We start from the raw sequence: 19,494 nt of genomic DNA, 5'->3' as shown, positions 1-19,494 counted from the left end.
CTGAGCCGAAGGCAGAGGCTTTAACCCACTGAGCCACCCAGGCGCCCCAGTTATATATTATAACTATATATAATAGTTATTTATTAAAATGTGTTTTCATATTTGAATATAATGATTCAAGTTATCAGTGTAATGATTTAGGCAGAAGAGTATTACAGTGTCTATTCTATTGGGATTTTGCTCTATCAAGTAAATTTAGGCAAAAGTGTTATTTAGAATTCAGGCCTTATGACAACTTCCCAATATGTTATTAGTATACCAATGTACACATAAGAGGAAAATGTTAACATCTTTAATTAATACATGCTCAATTACTTTTTGTTATAAAAATGAATTGACATGTATGCATCTTATCTTGTAACTAATTACAGGCATCAAACACACCTACTAATAAAATTAATAGGATACAATGTGGAAAATAGGAAAGTATAAGCTCAATCACATAGTTCTATTTCAAAAGTGAAAAAAATAAGATATTAGGATTACAAGGTGATAGTGGATTTTCTGGTCTTTTTTCCTCTGAAACAACAAAAACTTAAGGTTAAGATTTAATATTCTCATAAACTTCAAACTTTTTCTAAAAACAGATTAATGCTTGAATTCTAGAATAAAAAAGCTAAAGCTGAATTTTTAAATGGTATAAAAGAGAACAACTGAATTATTAAGTACCTTGCTCAAGAACACATATCACCTGTCAAAGAAATTTGGAGACAATCAATCATTCAGGTTTACAGAATACCAAATGCATTTTTCTAAATGTCACAAAAAGGCTGAGCAGAGTTTCTCCAAGGACATTCCAACTTTAGAATGTTAACTGTGGAGACAGATTAAGCTGTTTGTGGGAAAGGAGAGCAGAAATATGCTACCTTAAGAAGTTAAAGAGAAAGGTCAATGTAAAGTCTGATGAATGTTAAGAATGTGATGTGGAACAAAAAAGAATACACCATATAATGAAATTATAAGAATAAAACTCATATATTAGTGATTTAAAATCTCCTTAAAATTCAGAATTCTTTGATTTTTAGGTAATTTATCAAAATAACTAATTTCTCATAAAACAGTACTAATATAATTTTGCTTTTTTTTTTAAATCTTAAGCTAGCTGGCTATATAACACATGAAATCTGATTTAAATTATTGTACCTTTCTTAGCATCACTGTGGTGGTGTGTTAGTGAAAACTGAGACTATTTTTTAATATTTTACTTTCTTATAACTAATACATATGATAAAACTAGCTCTACATTCAATCTTGATTATATAAAAGAAAACACAGCCAATAGGAAGATAATTGGGAAAGCAAAATCAGCCTTAAAAATTAGTATGTTTTAAAGAAAAGAGTTTATAGAATGTTTAGCAACTTGAATTGTTGAAAATCAAATTTTTATTCCTAAAGTATGGACAATATAAAGCTAGCACTTCCAAGAACATTCAGATATCAGAAGAAAGTTAAATACAGTACTGATTTAACAAAAGATTGGTCTTATATGTATTACCCAGCACCATTACTTTCTCTGTTAAAACAATCAAAACTAAAGAAATCAAATGCAAGGCTATTTATTTTTTGTTGATTTTCACAGGTGATCCTTTGATGTTAAGTTTGTCCACAAAAACATTTGATCTTCTTCCATGTTCAATGGCTGGACTTTGATGAGGTTTCTCCCTGAGAAATACAATATGAACATTAATACCATTTTCAAATGGTAGTTTACAAATCAATACAAACATGAGTAAAAAATACTTTTAAGTTTTATCTAAGACTTCCACAATAGCTTTGAAAAACATATGGGAGATTATTTCATTCACATTTAAGAAAGCAACAGCTGCTTTCCTGAGATAGATTTAACTGTTTAACCATGCTATCTATCTGACTGGCAGCCACTAGCCATATCATTTACATTTAAATCAATTAAAATAAAATGAAGTTTAAAATTCAGTTCCTCAGCTGTATCAGCCACATATGAAGAGTGGTTTAATAACCACATGTGTCTAATGGGTGCCATATTGGACAGTATAGATACATAACATTTTCACTGTTATAGAAAATCATTCCAGAAAGGGCTATTGGATAGTGCTGGTTTACAGGAAATGCCACGGACAGGGCCACAGATTTATGGATCATCTATAAAGAGTATGCTTTCTCTAACAGGGACCTTATTTCATAGTCAAACTTAGCGCTGTATTTTTTTTTTTATCAATAGAGTTTCCAAACTGAGACAAATATTGCCGGAAAGTAATATGGGAGCTAATTTTCTACAGAAAGTATTAGGGCTTTAAATTCCTAAATAAGTATTTAAAAATAAAAGATCCTAGCTCATGAAATTCTGCACAAGGCTTCTGATTTACTTGATACCCACTTGTCCACCGCTGGTTCTGTGAAGCCTTCCACCTTCTGCAGCAATCCTCCACTCTCTTAAGGCCTAGAATAGATTTCTATTTTAAGGCCTGGTGAGGCCTCCCTCTCTCTCAAGTGTAAATTTAATAGGAACTAGGTATTGTTTTCCATTTTTTCCCCCAGAGAACCAAATTAAATTCCAACTCTAGAATATACACAAAAACCTCTATAATCTTTTTAATTTTTTTATAAACATAAAATGTATTTTTATCCCATGCGTACAGGTTTGTGAATCGCCAGGTTTACACACTTCACAGCACTCATCATAGCACATACCCTCCCCAATGTCCATAATCCTACCCCTGTCTCCTGAGCCCTCTCCCCCCAGCAACCCTCAGTTTGTTTTGTGAGATTAAGAGTCACTTATGGTTTGTCTTCCTCCCAATCCCATCTTGTTTCATTTATTCTTTTCCTACCCCCCAAACCCTCCATGTTGCATCTCCACTTCCTCATTTCAGGGAGATCATATGATAGTTGTCTTCCTCTGGTTGACTTATTTTGCTAAGCATAATACCCTCTAGTTCTATCCACGTCGTCGCAAATGGCAAGATATCATTTTTTGATGGCTGCATAGTATTCCATTGTATATAGATATCATCTCTTCTTTATCCATTCATCTGTTGATGTACATTTAGGTTCTTTCCATAGTTTGGCTATTGTAGACATTGCTGCTATAAACATTCAGGTGCACATGCCCCTTCGGATCACTATGTTTGTATCTTTAGGGTAAATACCCAGTAGTGCAATTGCTGGGTCATAGGGTAGCTTTATTTTCAACTTTTTGAGGAACCTCCACACTGTTTTCCAAAGTGGTTGCACCAGCCTGCATTCCCACCAACAGTGTAGAAGGGTTCCCCTTTCTCTGCATCCTCGCCAGCATCTGTCATTCCCTGACTTATTAATTTTAGCCATTCTGACTGGTGTGAGGTGGTATCTTACTGTGGTTTTGATTTGTATTTCCCTGTTTTGAGAGATGTGGAGTATTTTTTCATGTGTCTGTTGGCCATCTGGATGTCTTTTTTGAAGAAATGTCTGTTCATGTCCTTTGCCCATTTCTTGATTGGATTATTTGCTCTTTGGGTGTTGAGTTTGCTAAGTTTTTTATAGATTTTGGACACTAGCCCTTTATCTGATATGTCGTTTGCAAATATCTTCTCCCATTCTGTCAGTTGTCTTTTGGTTTTGTTAACTGAAAAATCTCTACAATCTTAATGGTGTGGTTTCAGCACAGCTATTCCAAAGGTAATCCCAGAGGAGGCTAAAGTTTTGGGAAAAGTCTTCCAAAATATCTAATACCTAATATAGGTACAAATAATGTTATGTATTACACAAGTATCTAAAAATGCTTTTACCATTGACTTGTAAGGGGAGTTTTGTTAAGCCTTTCAGATACAGCCCCTCCTCCCTTATCAGATCTCTAGATACCAATATCTTACCTGGCATGAAATGTATAACTCCTCCTACATCCAGATTAAAATCTGTTTTAAGAAGAACTACATTATAATATTTCACTTTTTCTTAAAAGGATTTTAGCCTCTGTCTTCTGAAGCATAGTTTGCTAGTGAGTTACTAATCATGCAATCTTAAAATATTATTGGTTTTTAGATACAAATTCAAATTTGTGTGGAATGCTCAGATATAATATAAAGTCATTACATCCTTCCAAAAAGATACTGTTGATAGAAACAACAGATGTTAATCAAAACTTCCTGACAGAAGTAAAATTACATGACTTTTCTTCTAATTCTTGTTAAAAAAATATAATTTGTTTTAGAAATAATTTTACCTTCTTTTAAGTTCTCGGCAGCTTGAATTCTCATGACCAACACTTCTCATCCTAGGGTTTTCTATGTTGCGCCACTGTCCCACTGGTTTGTATTTCAAAATCTCATTTTGCCACTCATCATCAAAAGCATGAGCATCACCTACATTAAATATCAAAATAAAGAGGCAAGTATTAATATATGAACTGTCAGTAGCTGCCTTGGTTCCCACATACTTGATTCTGGCCTTGTGCTTCCCTCAGCCTAACCTCAAGACAGAGGTAGGGAACTGCCCCAAATATAAAGGTCTTTGATTCAGAGTACTATTTCCTTTTTTTTGCCTATTCTTCTTTTATTCCTATTCATAATTTGGTTATTGATGATCTGGTTTTTCATGTATCTGCCTGCATATCATGTTATTCTACCCAATGAACCCTTTGACTCAATTACACTGACTTATACTCTTTTTTCCTGGTCTGTACTTGGGCACTTCTATAACTAGCACTTCCTATTAACCTCACCATTTTCCTGCATAACTTGGCCTACCTCACAAGCTTCTGTTGTCAGTTTCCTAAGACAGGTTACTCATCTCAACTGTCAATTTGTTATGAATTAGGCAATCTAACTTCGATTAACAATAGGTAAATGGTAATACTTGTTCTATCAGATGGCGTTTATAATAATAATGTGTTCCCTCACTAAATTTTTCTTCAACATTTTCATTATTGTAAGTACTCTGTATAAATTTAATTATGACAAAACTATAAAGGTTAAAATTAAAAGTTAAGATGTTGTAGCTTCCATCTCATTGCATAAAAATAACTTTGTCCAAGCCAACCCTAAGAGAATTTTTTTCTGAAATGATACGATAATAAACCATTTCCATTTAAAAAATTTAAAGTGACAAAACACTTTTACTCAAAATACTTTTGGAAAGTAGAGGATGAATTTAACCTAAAAACTATAATAAGAAGAGTTCCGACACTGGAAGGACTTATATGCATTGAAGAATGAATATAAAATCCAGAAAATGGAAAGATGTACTTGAAATATATATGATATATTATCTAACAATACAAGAAATTAAAATCTTATCTATACAAAAACTGAAGTGTCCAATAATAAAGAATGTTTGAAATAAATGATGGCCCATTCACAAAAACTTTTAGGTAACCATTTAGAATGTTTTTGAAAAACATCATAGGTAACTGTTTTCACAATTATAATGGTGAATTAAAATAGGCACAGTATAAACTAGATAATAAAATACTAATTTTTAGAAAAAGTGTATGTGTTTACATATACATAAAACTACTGGGAAGAAATATACTAAAACATGAATAGTTGATTTGGATTGGGATTATGGATAATTTTAGTTTTCTTTATTCTTTTTTATACTTTTCAAATATACCTTAGAAATACATAAAAACTCATTTTGCCTACTGGCAATCTTACTAAATGACAACTCAAAAGATTCCATTTTCCAAGTATAGAACAAAAAATAAATAACATTACCAAAAATCAGTATAAAAAGCAAATCTCTATGAAACAATGAAACCCTAATTTTATTACTTTGATAAGATCGTCCCTGGTAGTCCCCACAAATATTATTCATAAACTACCTCAAAATGACACCTTATGGAATGTTTCTACAAAAAAAATTCATCAAGTTCTACCAGTACAGCTGGTATTTTAAGAAGAAGAATACTATTTTCCGTGACAACTTACTTTCATTCATATTGATGAACTCTTGATTGACCTCTTCATCTCCAGTCTTGTTATTCTTTGACTTTTTAATGACATGAGCTCGGTCATGAAGATGATGACCAACAGCCATTTTTTCTAGTCCACTATCGGAATCTCTCATTGCTTTCCTAGTTTCCTTTATCTGAAAAAATGAAGAAAATAAAAATTAAAAATTATTATTTAAATATATAGAGAATGGATATAATTCTCAACTCCTCAGGACCTATTTACTAATAGAGGTTAAGACCATAAATCTACAGCTCTAAAAACACTGGGTATTACTTAGTTCCACTATCAACTTGCAGTAGAATTGTGGTAATAATTCTCTGATATTTTCTGAACTGCTTAAAATTAATGTCTAGGGCAAATAGAACCAATACAATTTGAACTCTTTCTTAGTTGTAATCAAATAGTATAACAAATAATTACTTAATTATATAAGACTTAGTGCCTTCAACAGTGTCTTAACAGTTTCATAGTTGGGAGTACATCCCTATAAGTAAGGGCAACTGATTGATTATTCAGCAGTCATGTTGATCAGCTTGAATCTCATGGCTCTTACATATCAACTCTATGGGTTATAAAAATATTCATGATAGCCAAAGACTATTAATATTAGCATGGTTTGCTGTGGGATGTCTACAATTAAACTGTTTACATTTAAGATGTATGTCACTTATAGCAAGTGAAAATGAAAATGTCTGCACTATAACAAGAGCATCATTAAAATTAAGTCCTGGGCACCTGGGTGGCTCAGTGGGTTAAGCCGCTGACTTTGGCTCAGGTCATGATCTCAGGGTCCTGGGATCGAGTCCCACATCGGGCTCTCTGCTCAGCAGGGAGCCTGCTTCCCTTCCTCTCTCTCTCTCTCTGCCTGCCTCTCTGCCTGCTTGTGATCTCTCTCTGTCAAATAAATAAATAAAATCTTTAAAAAAAAAAAAATAAATAAAATAAAATTAAGTCCTTATATGTAAGAGCTATTCATACCCAGTAAACAGGCAAACTTTTTTTTTTTTAAACTATAAGTACTAATGAGGAAGTGTAGAAACGGGAACTCTCATACCAGGCTTTGTGGGAGCCAACTGTTTCAATCACTGTGTGAGAGTAACTTAGTAATTTTTACATAAAGATGAAAGCACCCTGGGGGGAGGGGGGTTGGGAGAAGGGGGGTAGGGTTATGGACATTGGGGAGGGTATGTGCTTTTGGGTAAATTGGAAGGGGAGGTGAACCATGAGAGACTATGGACTCTGAAAAACAATCTGAGGGGTTTGAAGTGGCGGGAGGGTGGGAGGTTGGGGTACCAGGTGGTGGGTATTATAGAGGGCTCGGATTGCATGGAGCACTGGGTGTGGTGAAAAAATAATGAATACTGTTTTTCTGAAAATAAATTGGAAAAAAAAAAAAAGATGAAAGCACCCACCTCCTACAAACCAACAATACTGTTCCTAAAACATTTGCACAAGAAGACGTGTATAAAGATAAGTAAGTGAAAAATCAGAAATACCTAAATATCAATCAACAGAAAAATAGTTTAAAAACTGTGGTACATTGATATTTTGGATAATATATAAAAGTCAAAATAAATAAATAGAGTTGCATATATCAAGCTGAATAAATCTCAGAAGTATATGCCTGAGCAAAGTCAAGTTGCAGAGGACACATGTAGCATGAAACTACATGAAGTTTAGAAACCCATAAAATAATTCATTATATTATTTACGAAGCATACATAAGTAATAAAATTACAAAAACACACATGAGAATCATAAGTTTGAGATACAAGAAAATGGTTCTTTTGTGGGGAGGGAGTGAAAGGGAAAAGGAACCAGGGAGGAATAGTGTACTGAAAGCTTTAACTGCATCTAGTATTTTTGCTTAAAAAGAAAACAAAACAGGAAAGAACTTAAAGCAAATAGAGAAAAATGTTATGATTTGACTAAACTGGGTGGAAGGAATATGGGTATTTATTATATTATTTTCTATATCTTTTCCGTATTCTTGAAGTATTTCATGAGTTTAAAAAAATTCTTTTGCTTCAGATATAAATTGAAAATAGACATTTATTTCATGAGACAAAGACTTCTTTTAGTGTCTACTTACCTGGTCAACATGTAAAGGTAAGAATAAACATCAAGAGATATTTACATGAAAAAAGGCTGTGAGGTGGAGGTGGAAGGGAGGAAAAAGAATGCCTTAAACTAAGTAAATACAGTTAGCATTATTGTTCTTCACAGTGATATGTGTCTTCTTCCCTCATCTCTACCCCCAGAATACCAGATCAAGCTTTCGTAATTAAAATCCAATACCGGTGACCTATCATTCCACAACTTTATAAAGTTCCAAGAATGCTCAGAAAATACTTACTCCTCCTGGAGCCCTACGGGTTTGAGTTGAGGCCTGGAAAACCTTTGGTGGTTCATTTCCTACTTTGGAATAAGTCATAACTGAGGAAGAACTAAATGAATGTCCATTTGGATCCACTGAAAGGTGACCCTAGAGGTAAATATAAATTTTAAGTCCAGAGAGTTTAGTCAAGTATGAAGAATTGACATCAGATGATTCAAAGAAGTCACAACACTAGTTAAAGTACTACCAAGGATACCAACCATATTATCAGGATGGTATATCCAAATGGCACCCCCAGGAAGGACCTCATTTCCTTCCATTTTAGGTATTGATTCTAACTCTGCTTGTGAGGAATAATAAGTGACACACTCAGAGATCCTTAAGTCTTTGTGATCAAAGACTTGCAGCTTAGGTTTAAATATAGCTAAGCCCTGAAGCCTATATGAAGCTTTTATAATCAGTGGTTGACCCCTGTGTGCAATTTTGCTAACGCTGACGCAATTAGCCATACACCAAAAAGTTTCATACCTCCTGTGGGTACCAGATTGCTAGATTATGAAGATCATTAATAATGCCCTACATTTGGACATTCTGAAATGGTCCTTAGATTCTAAACTAGATGATTAAAATGAGTCTTCTTCATATTGAATCAAGTTAATTTTTTGATTAACTTGATTCAATATGAATATTAATATTGTGAGTAGAAAAGAGTATCAGTACTAGTTTATAAATATTTGAACTCTATTGATATAATCCAATGCCTAAACATATTTCTGAAATTTCTGTTTTCAGCTTTTTAAAAGAAAATACTAAAACTTAATTTCCTAGATGCCACAATGTATCTTTAAGTAGACAAACTAAAAATAATTAAAAAGTCTAAATTCATATAAAAATATTCATTTACAATAGTGACCTTCAGCAAGATAAATGTTTTTGAGGTGGTTGTGTTTTTCAAACTTGTAGGTTATGAAATCAATTTGTTGGATTGTGAGCAGGATTTTAAAAATATGAGCTAAAACAGAAAATATAAGCACACACTGTAAATAGTATGATCATTTTGTCACAAAACTTTTGTTTCAGGTTTTTTAATACAGTACACAAGTATTATGTACTGGGTCATACTGTTAACATATATTTTTTAGTCACTGTGGACCATGATTAAAAGAAGTTGAAAGCCACTATAATATAGGATACCAATAACTGAGAATAACATTCTCATCAATTTTTTAGTACTTACAAAGTTTCTTTGTAATTCCTGCATACTGTTTCGCATATTTAACATCATTCGGTCCATTGCCTGAAAAGGGTTGACATCTGTACGCTATAGGACATTAGGAAGTATGTTATTAACTATAAGTACAACACAAAAGAAGCAAATCAACCTTTCCAAAACAGCTGAAAAAAATTTTTTTTGATTTACGCAGTGGGAGCCCATGCAGCAATCGGCCAGGCAAAGATAATTTAAGAACTATACAAAAAAGCAATTTGTTAAAGAAAAAATGGAAGCATATACAAAATCTCAAAGAGCCAACATATAAATGATTAGGGGGTTGCATCACTGTAAATACATGCATACATATATGTGTATACATACAAATAGGAACATATAAATATAAACACACATTTACCAACTTTCTCATAACAAATTTAGTTAATATTTAAATACTGAGCAGTGTATTCTGGGCTGGGACAATTCTAGCATAGACTAGTTTTCAAGTTTTTCCTTCTTCCCTCTCAATATCTCACTATGCAAATCAGTAAAACTTGGGTATAAGATACCAATGTCACTTCCACCACTACAACACAGCTGATAGAAACTGCCTCTGAGGTCTCCAGCTCTCTTTTACATCATAAGAGGTTCCAAGTAATAGAGGTTAATTCCCTCTACTGTAGGCCTGGAATTTGCTGTCTACCACAGAAGGCTCAGTAGAACATTCGCTTGAGGCATGGGATATGCTTCTTTAGAAGAGTATTAACATTTGTTAATATTATATTCATTTTTGTGTGTCACAACTGTGGAGGGTGTATAACTGTAATCTACTGAGTAAAGGTCAGGGACCCTGTTAAAATCCTACAAAGACTAGGACAGTCTCCCTAGAACAAGAATTATCTAGCCTAAAATGTCAGTGGTGTCAGGGGCTGAGAAGCTCTGCTCTAGAAAAATCTGCTGTTGATTTTAAGTTTTACTGTTAGAACACTCACAAGAAATTTAAAAAGTGATGCACACATTTTAGTGCGTCACCTGATGCATTGTTTACTATTATAAAACAGAACGAGTGTTTGATTCAAGGAATTCCTCCACTCAAACAGCAGTCTTTTAAATCCTGTAAGGCACTGTAGTTCAATGCCCGTATTTCAACCCCTCTAGAGATTCTTTTGCTGTATGCCAAGCTGGGACTCAATAAAGAATTATCAAAGGCCTGTCTGTGTCCCTGCCTTCCAGTGGGTTTTATTACTTGTAACAATGGGAAACAGATGGGAAAACCAAATTCTTCTTTAGAAGGGCACTTAACACCATAGGGAAGAACAAAGGCACATTTAGGAGATACTGATATCTTTGGATACACAAAGAACTGCAATAGAAGAAATCTGCATTTCAGAGATTCAACACAATTCAGGAAACATTCTGAATGCTTTGTTTCATCACCAGGTTGAGAAATCATGGCTATAAAAGAGATACAATTCACAAGAGTTGGAAGGGCTAGCCCAAATAAGAAGAGGGAGAGAAGGAAGAAAAGATAAGATGTTAAGGTATATTCAGCCCTTTCCACAATTCACTGTCAAATCAGCCATCCCAAATCCATCTGTACTTGCTGTGGGGTGGCCCAACACCTTGGAGTGACAAAAAGTATGGGTACAATTTAGAGCTAAGATTCCAGTGGGCTCCTAAGGCCTTTGGGAACTTTGTACACAAGCTCTTCTCTCTCCCTGAATGTTTTTTATCCTGACTCTCAGCATAATTTCTTCTCATCATTCCAGTATTACCTCCTTAGAAAGGCCACCTGCAAAAGTAATCTCTGCTTCACTTCCCATCTCTCATTATATGATTACCCTGCTTTATCTCCTTCATAGTACTTTGAAGTACTTCATCTGAAGTTATTTTATTGTTTATTGCCTGTCTTCCCACTCTAGAAATCATCTTTGTGAAGGTAATAATAATAATAATTTCTGTCTTATTCACTACTATATTCTCAATACTTTAAAAATAATTCCCTTGCACATAAGGAGGGCTCAGTAAATATTTGCTGAATGAATGAACAAATCATCTCTAGCTTGGCTTAAACACATATATCCAATTGTTCACCAGATAAATCCACTTGGACATACTACAGATGCCTCAAATACCAACACCCCAAACCAAAATGGTCTTTTGACCACCCCTGCTCTCATATCTGTACTGTATGAATTCACTGTTCCTTACCTCAGTGGTATTTTCACATAGCTAATTCTTCATGCCAAAAAGTAGGCATAATACTTTCCTTTTCCCTCTTTACTGTCCTTTCAACCCAGTAAATCCCCAAGTTTTTTTTACCCATTTACCTCTTTAACTCTCAGATGAGACACCATAGCCACTGCCTAAATAGAAGCCATTACTAATATTTCCCAGAACACTTTAACTCCTGCGATCCCTTCTAATCTTTCCTTCCAATAATCCTTCAAAAATGAGAATGTGCTTCTACTACCATTTTGGTGAAAATTCATCAACTGATTCCACTAGTCTTAGTGGCTCAGTTGGTTAAGCAGCTGCCTTCGGCTCAGGTCATGATCCCAGCGTCCTGGGATCAAGTCCCACATCGGGCTCCTTGCTCGGCAGGGAGCCTGCTTCTCTCTCTGCCTGCCTCTCTGTCTGCCTGTGCTCACTCTCTCTCCCTCTCTCTCTGACAAATAAATAAAGTCTTTAAAAAAAAAAAAAGATAATGTCTAAAGTCCTTACCAGGCCAAAAGAAGTCCCTGGTTACCATTCTATCTCTATTTACTCTCCAACTCATGCTCCAAAGCCAAGTGATCCGAAATATCTTTGAGCTCCCTAGCCACTAAGTCTATGCATGTGCTTCTGTTTCTTCTGTGTTGAACACTCTTTTTCCTCCTCTCCCTGCTTTTCCTGGCTAACTTCTATTCACCCTTAAGGTTCCAGAAATCTCTGATAAATCTCCACACCATCACCCTACCACCCCAAAAGGTCTGGGTAAAAGGCTTTCTTCTATCTGTGCTTCCACAGCATGCTGAACTTCCTGATCATTTTACTGATAACTCTGGCTATAAGTGGTTTTTTAATTTGTCATTCGTCCCACAGAAACTCTGGTCAGAAAGGACAAGTGTGGTTCATTCAACTTTAAGGAGACAAATGATTCAAGTCTAACACAGAAGAAACTTTTTCATATGAGCACAGAGGCATCCATAGGAAATGTTCCAAAGTCATGCTATTCTCTGCTACTCCTCAGGCTGCTTTTCAGTGTATTAGAAACTAGCATCACAGAAAAGAAACGGGAGTGGGAGAAAAGCTGGCTGTAGACTAGCCATACTTGGATGTGGGAAAGGAAAAGCAGCAGGCACAAACTAACTTTAGAGTCCTAGAAAGAGAAGACAATCTGAGCTTCTCCAAATGTGCTCCTCTAGCTATAGTTTGGCGCTTTTTCATCTTTTAGAAAGTCATCATAAATATGTGAAAATGTCCAAACTTTCAAACAAACTATGGGGATCCCTTTTGTAAATCAAGTAAATATTTATCTATTAAAATGTATTTTTTCTTTCTTGGAAGACTGATTTTATCTATGTTGATATGACTTAGTTCAGAAAAAACATGCCTGAATACTCTAAGATTAACACATAAAACAGGTTTCAGTACAAATTCCAAAAAGCTATTTTGAAAATAAGTGAAACTGCATGCCAATTCACTTTTGCTTGAGTTAATTAAAAATAAGTATTTGTCAGAAAATATTGTTAAAATGGTTTGTGTCTCATGATACGAACCATACCGCCAAAACTGCCAAAAGGCACAAGAGAATTCATTGCCTAGAAAAAAAATCCAGTTAATTTTGGTTGATTTTTATTATATAATAATCCCTGAAAAAGAAATGTACTATATAATCACATAGTTCATAACTTAACAAAGTTTTAAAACCATTTAAAAAAATCCTCAAAATATATTTTAAAAAACTAGCCACTTATTATTCATCATAAAGCCTGACAGGAGCGTGGCAGATAAATAGGGAGACCATATACCACTTTTAAATATGACTACTGTAGTATTTACCAAAGGCAGTTGAATTTGCTACAGATTAAGACAAACATTTGTCAAAGGAAATACAATTTCACACTAAAATTAATTAAAACATAAGGTACAATAATTAATATCTCATATTTCCTTTGCTCAACTGTTCTGTATTTTTAAGAGGAGTTAATCTTGCTCATAACTGATTAAAAATAAGCAATTATTTACATTAATAACATTTCAAAAGTAGAAATACTGGGCAAAAAAATTAATAAATATCTCCCAAGAGCTAATACATAGAATAAAAAATATAGACTTCAGAAAGGATCACATACAGATTTAAAAATATGTAGGGTCTTTGATAGGCAAAAGAATGTTAAGTATAATAGGTGGAATTATCTAATAGTTCACAAATTGTATTCCTCAGTAGGTAACAGAGAAGTAAAAATAAAATTTTAGACATACATATATACATATTAAAAACTTTCATTACTTGGGAGTTTCAAATACTGAAAGTAAAATTTAAATTTTGGGGTAAAGGGTATATATAAGGTTTTACCATTATTCAGTGATACTTTTCTCCTTTGTAAATTATGCTGAAAAATAGAGAAAACTGTATATATATTAAATTTTATAATAAATTATATCAAATTATATCATCTGTACTATATATTTAGAACAATAATCTCCAAAGTGTATTATTATAAGTGTATTATCGTCAATACTATTTCTTTACTTTCTTTTCACTGAAAATAAAAACATTGTAGATTCTCTCTGGCACCATCACTCAATCTAAATGTTAGATGGTCACATGTCATACCGTGAATTATAAACTGCTTAAATATATTTACAGATGAAATTATCTAGTTTTAGGGGTGCTTGGGTGGCTTAAGTCAGTTGGACAGCTGACTCTTGATTTCAGGTGGTGTCATGATCTCAGGGTCCTAGTATCAAGCCCTAAGTCAGGCTCTGCACCTAGTGCTCAGTCTGCTTGTCCCTCTTCCTCTACTCCTCCCCTCAACTCCCACTCATGTTCCATCTCTATTTCTAAAATGAGTAAGTAAAATCCAAAATATTTTTTTAAAAAATCAAGTTTTAAATAAAACTAATCCTCCCAAAATGGAAAAGTGGCTTAAAAAATCCCCCATAAATAAGTCATGAACTGAAGAAAATGCTAATAATATAAATAAGAAAATAGCATAACTGATGCTTCCTCTACTTTTGTAGGAGTCTCTGTTTTCCTTCATAAAATGGCTGATAAAGATGATAAATGTTGGAGGGCCTAGGTGGCTCAGTTGCTTGGAAGATTAAATTTATAGATTAAATTATCTAGTTTTAGGGGCACCTGGGTGGCTCAGTCACTTGGGCAGCCAACTCTTGATTTCAGCTTAGGTCATGATCTCAGGGTCATGAGATGGAGCCCAACATCAGGCTGTGCGCTCGGCATGGAGCCTGGTTAAGATTCTCTCTCTCCCAGGGCACTTGGGTGGCTCAGTCGATTATGCATCTGCCTTTAAACTCAGGTCAAGATCCCAAAGTCCTGGTATTGAGCCCTGAATGGAGCCTCGAATGGAGCCCCAGATAGGGCTCGCTGCTTAGTGGGGAGTCTGCTTCTCCCTCTGATCCTTCCCGGCCTTGTGCTTGCTGCTCTCCCTCCCTCTCTCGAATAAATAAATAAAATCTTAAAAAAAAACTTCTCTCTCTCCCTCCTCTGTCTGCCTCTGCTCCTTCTCCCCTAAAAAAAGGACAAATGTCAAGTAATGGACCAAAACTAAAGAAAAAAATTATCATGATATCTATCTGAAATACAGATTTTCATCCACTATGCTTAAAAGCAGCAGCCTAATGGCTCATTGCTTAATGAAAACAATCATTTAAAAACTTATAGTTTAGGGCGCCTAGGTGTTTCAGTCCATTAAGTTGCAGACTCTTTCATTTCAGCCTCTTCATTTCCTCTCAGGTCATGATCTCAAGGTCCTGGGGTCCAGTCCTGTGCTCAGCACAAGTCTCCATACTGAGTCATCACTTAGGATGCTTAGGATTCTCTCTCTCTCTTTCCCTCTGCCCCTCACTCCACTCATGGGCGCATGCATGCACTCTCTCACAAATAAATAAGAAAATTCTTTTAAAAATTAGAGAAAAACTTTACAGCTTCACTAGAGAGAAAGAAGCTTTCTATGAATTTTTATTAAAGTTTAAATGGACTGGAACAGCTAGCATGCTCAGAAAAGTCTATTGTTCTCTTGGCTGTGCTCTTTTCAAATAGCAGCAATCTTTCCCATCTTCTGCAGTCAATTTTTAATTTCTGTTTCTACCTTCACATCTAACTGAACTTAGAAAAGTTCAGGTTGGCATAGAGGCCTTTTGTTGTTATTGTTTGTTTGGCTATCTTTTTTTTTTGTTGTTTTATTTTTGCTATTACGTTTAGTCTTCCACATTTAGACATACACATATCAAATATATCATACCCTATGGGATAAAAGGAGAGCCATTTCTTACCAGTATAAATTATAAAATGAGTTTGGCTAAAAGGGAGGCTGAATGTTCCTTGGAAAATCTGCTGTAACTCTGCTATAAATCTATTTTTAAAAATTTTTTAATTTTTTATAAACATATATTTATATCCCCAGGGGTATAGGTCTGTGAATCACCAGGTTTACACACTTCACAGCACTTACAATACCCTCCCACCATAACACATAACACATACCCACCATAACTCATACCCTCCCCAATGTACATAAACCCACTCCCCTTCTCACAACCCCCCCTCCCCAGCTACCCTCAGTTTGTTTTGTGAGATTAAGAGTCACTTACGGTTTGTCTTATAAATCTATATTTTAAAAATTATTACTGCCTTAGGACAATACTCAGTACTCCTGGCTGGTAAAGGGTCTTCATACAGTTTGAAAAAGAGAAAAGTGCACTGATGTTAGCATTCTAAGATGGTTGATACGATATAATGTCTTTTTCCATTGGGAATAAAATTGTCACTTTTTCCTTCTTCCACAAAAGCTACAAGTAGCTCATTTATGCACATAAATACAAAGTACTATATAGAGCCCTACTTCTGCCTTGCTATGCTTATAGCAAATAGACAAGATATTTCAATGCTCATTGAAAGACAAAATGTCAAAATGTCTTTATAATTGGTATTTCTGCCCTCGATAATTTTTCCTTAGATCTTAATTTTAGACTTTTATGGAAACTGATAGTCCTAAAAGTACAAAAATACAGATATAAATGCCACTATTTACTAACTGAAAGAAAACAAATTGGAATGTAAATAATCCATACTGGAATAATAAGAAAAGGATTGTGAAAATTTCTTTCATATGGTAAATTCTAATTTTATCCATCAAACTTCTTAGGACTGTTTGAAATATTCAGTCTCTCTTTTAGCCAAAACTCATTTTTTCTGTATATTTATAATTTATACTAGCAAGATATGGCTCACCTTTTCTTCTCTAATTTGCGATACATGTGACATAGTTTTGTCTAAGTATGAAAGACTTATGTAAAAACAAAATTTAACTAGTTAATAGAAACCAAAACCAGAAACTCCTGTGGATTTTTTTTCTAGAACTGCCACTTCTGAGACTGAAAAAGCAATAGAAATAAAATAAACAGAGAAGAAAGTAATTAAGATATATAAGCATCTGGGACTTTTTTTTCTAGTTGAATATGTTTGTAACCTCCCAGTTTGGCTCTCAGATAAAACTTGTGAAAATATTCTGTAGTTATGCAAGTTAAATACAATTAAAAGTTAATCTAAGTTTTGAAGGGCCAAGGTAGCCATGCAGAACAAACTATAGACACATACGTAAAATAATGCTTTAAGTTTGGCTTATAATATGATCCTAGAGTTTTGGTAGCATCATGGAATTCCATACAGCTAACAATTCATTTTTAAAGGATTCAGCTTTCCAACAGGTCCATCCTTTTATACAATAGTTATTTCTATAACAAGCATTATTCATACCACAACATCAAAGATATGTATATTCTTCTGTAATAATTTTCTGCAAATCCCATAGGGACTTCTCACTAACTTAAAATAAAGAACTTACAGTCAAGGAATTTTCACCATCATCATGTCTCATATGATTATGATGAGCTCTTCCTCTACCATCAGAGATGCTGAGCAAGTCTCTTCCAAAGGGTTCAGAAAAACTTCTCATCATCTGTCGCATACTTTCTCGGTGTGCAATAAAAGAATCACTGTTGAAAATATATATCATCCAAGAGTAAGTTTTGGAATTTAAGTCATAAGTAGGTAGCTAAATACTACAAAGAATTATTTTGTGTTGATAGTCTTGTTAAAGAGACAAAAGAATTTAGGCAAATGGAATTATCTCCCAAAGATCCACTATTCATGAATACAAAAACTATTCCATTTCCTATCTACTATAATTAATCTATATATAATAAAAATTCATCTTTATTTAACCTTTATTGTATGAAAATGGCAAATACAAAGTAACACATCTCAGGTAGCTTAGGCCAGCCCTAAGGGAAATGGCCAAAAAAAGGACTGAAAAATACTAGTACCAGGTAGAGGTCATCTTAGGCAGCCAAAAAAATATAAATTCTAGTAAGAACCAATAAAGAATGCTGGCTAATTTATTTTTTTTAACTCTTTATTTATGAAATATGAGCACTGAGAAATATAGCTAGGTTATGACTACTGTAAATATACATTATTCTAATAGTCAAAAATAAAGCTAGAGATCACCTTTATGAGGCTAACTTTTGTTTCTTTTTTTTTTTTTTAAAGATTTTATTTATTTATTTGAGAGAGAGACAGTGAGAGAGCATGAACGAGGAGAAGGTCAGAGAGAGAAGCAGACTCCCCATGGAGCTGGGAGCCTGATGCGGGACTCGATCCCGGGACTCCGGGATCAAGACCTGAGCCGAAGGCAGTCGTCCAACCAACTGAGCCACCCAGCGTCCCCTAACTTTTGTTTCTAAGAACTCTTAGTATCAGAGATCACCACAGAAAAAATATCTCCTATGTCTTAAGATAGCCGTTCTCAAACTTTTTTTGAAATTACCGAGCAACCAATGAGCAGGTTAGAAATGCATATTTCTGTCCCCCCAATGATATCTCAATCTAATTTACTAGTTCTGGGTGTGATTTGTGGACATGCATCCCTGGTGATCTTACTTCAAGTAGTCCCTTCACCAACCTTTGAGGAATAGTATTCCTTCTGTATATGTAGTACATGAATTAATTAGAACTCAAGCCTTTATCCTGAACCTAAATTTCCACTGCAATAAAATGAGAATAATATTGCACATCCCTGTTGTTGAGATTAAAGCATGTAATCTGAAGGCACAAAGCACAGTATCTGGCCCACAGAGTATGTTGAAACTTAATTTCCCTTAAATTCCCCTAATTTCCCGTCCTTTAAGAGAAACTTTTCTTCTTAATTCATTTATGAATGCCACTCCCTATTATTCTATTATTAATATTAAACACCTTTCATTGAAAAATATTTGTGTTTTATTTAAAAATACATATAACAATAATCATGTTTTGTATTTGTATAAATACCAGTGTTCATAACCTGATGTTATCCCATTCACAAGTCGCATTCAAGAGTGTAAAATTTTGTCTCTGTCAAATAAATAGAGTCTTTAAAAAAATTGTTTGATATTATTAAACTTAAATTCAGTCAGGAACATTATAAACTTGATTATTTAGTCTCTGGTAAACTAATGAACTCACTAATTTATATGTGTGGTAGGCAGCTTCTAAGATGGCCCCCAATGATCCCCTTCCCTTAAGTATGGGCTGGATTTACTGACTTGTCTCCAAAAGAATGTGGCTTCTGCTTAGGCATTGTCTTAGCAAGATGACTCACTGTGGGACAAGCGCTGCTTTGCTGTGAGACAGCCCTGTGAGGGCTACATAGGTGAGCTTAGATGCAGATTTTTGAGACCAGCCAATAACCATGTGAAAGAACTTGGAAGTAAATTCCCCATCAGTCAAGCCATGAGATGACCACAGCCTTGAATCACAACTTGAT

General features: G+C 34.4%; 1 protein-coding gene across 3 annotated transcripts in view; it reads right to left on the bottom strand.

Moving 5' to 3' along the window:
- Positions 1–344: 344 nt before the first annotated feature.
- MLF1 (myeloid leukemia factor 1) overlaps positions 345–19,494 on the bottom strand; it is a 34,771-nt gene continuing 15,621 nt past the window's right edge. Inside the window, exons 2-8 of one of the 3 annotated variants that reach the window (XR_006385000.1) lie at positions 17,533–17,683; positions 9,488–9,571; positions 8,269–8,397; positions 5,886–6,045; positions 4,181–4,319; positions 2,357–2,419; positions 1,586–1,662 (exon numbers count right to left, since the gene is read on the bottom strand). Coding sequence is in view for 2 of the 3 variants with exons in the window: in XM_044251682.1 (XP_044107617.1) it covers positions 1,557–1,662; positions 4,181–4,319; positions 5,886–6,045; positions 8,269–8,397; positions 9,488–9,571; positions 17,533–17,683 (769 nt within the window). In the remaining variant the exon portion in view is untranslated. Of the gene's footprint in view, positions 1,663–2,356; positions 2,420–4,180; positions 4,320–5,885; positions 6,046–8,268; positions 8,398–9,487; positions 9,572–17,532; positions 17,684–19,494 lie in introns of all 3 variants that reach the window. The other 2 variants (XM_044251682.1, XM_044251683.1) reach the window with 2 other exon arrangements.

The sequence above is a fragment of the Neovison vison genome, chromosome 6 (genome assembly GCF_020171115.1).
Source record: "Neovison vison isolate M4711 chromosome 6, ASM_NN_V1, whole genome shotgun sequence".
Lineage (NCBI taxonomy): Eukaryota > Metazoa > Chordata > Mammalia > Carnivora > Mustelidae > Neogale > Neogale vison.
This window is presented reverse-complemented; position numbering and strand designations above follow the sequence as displayed.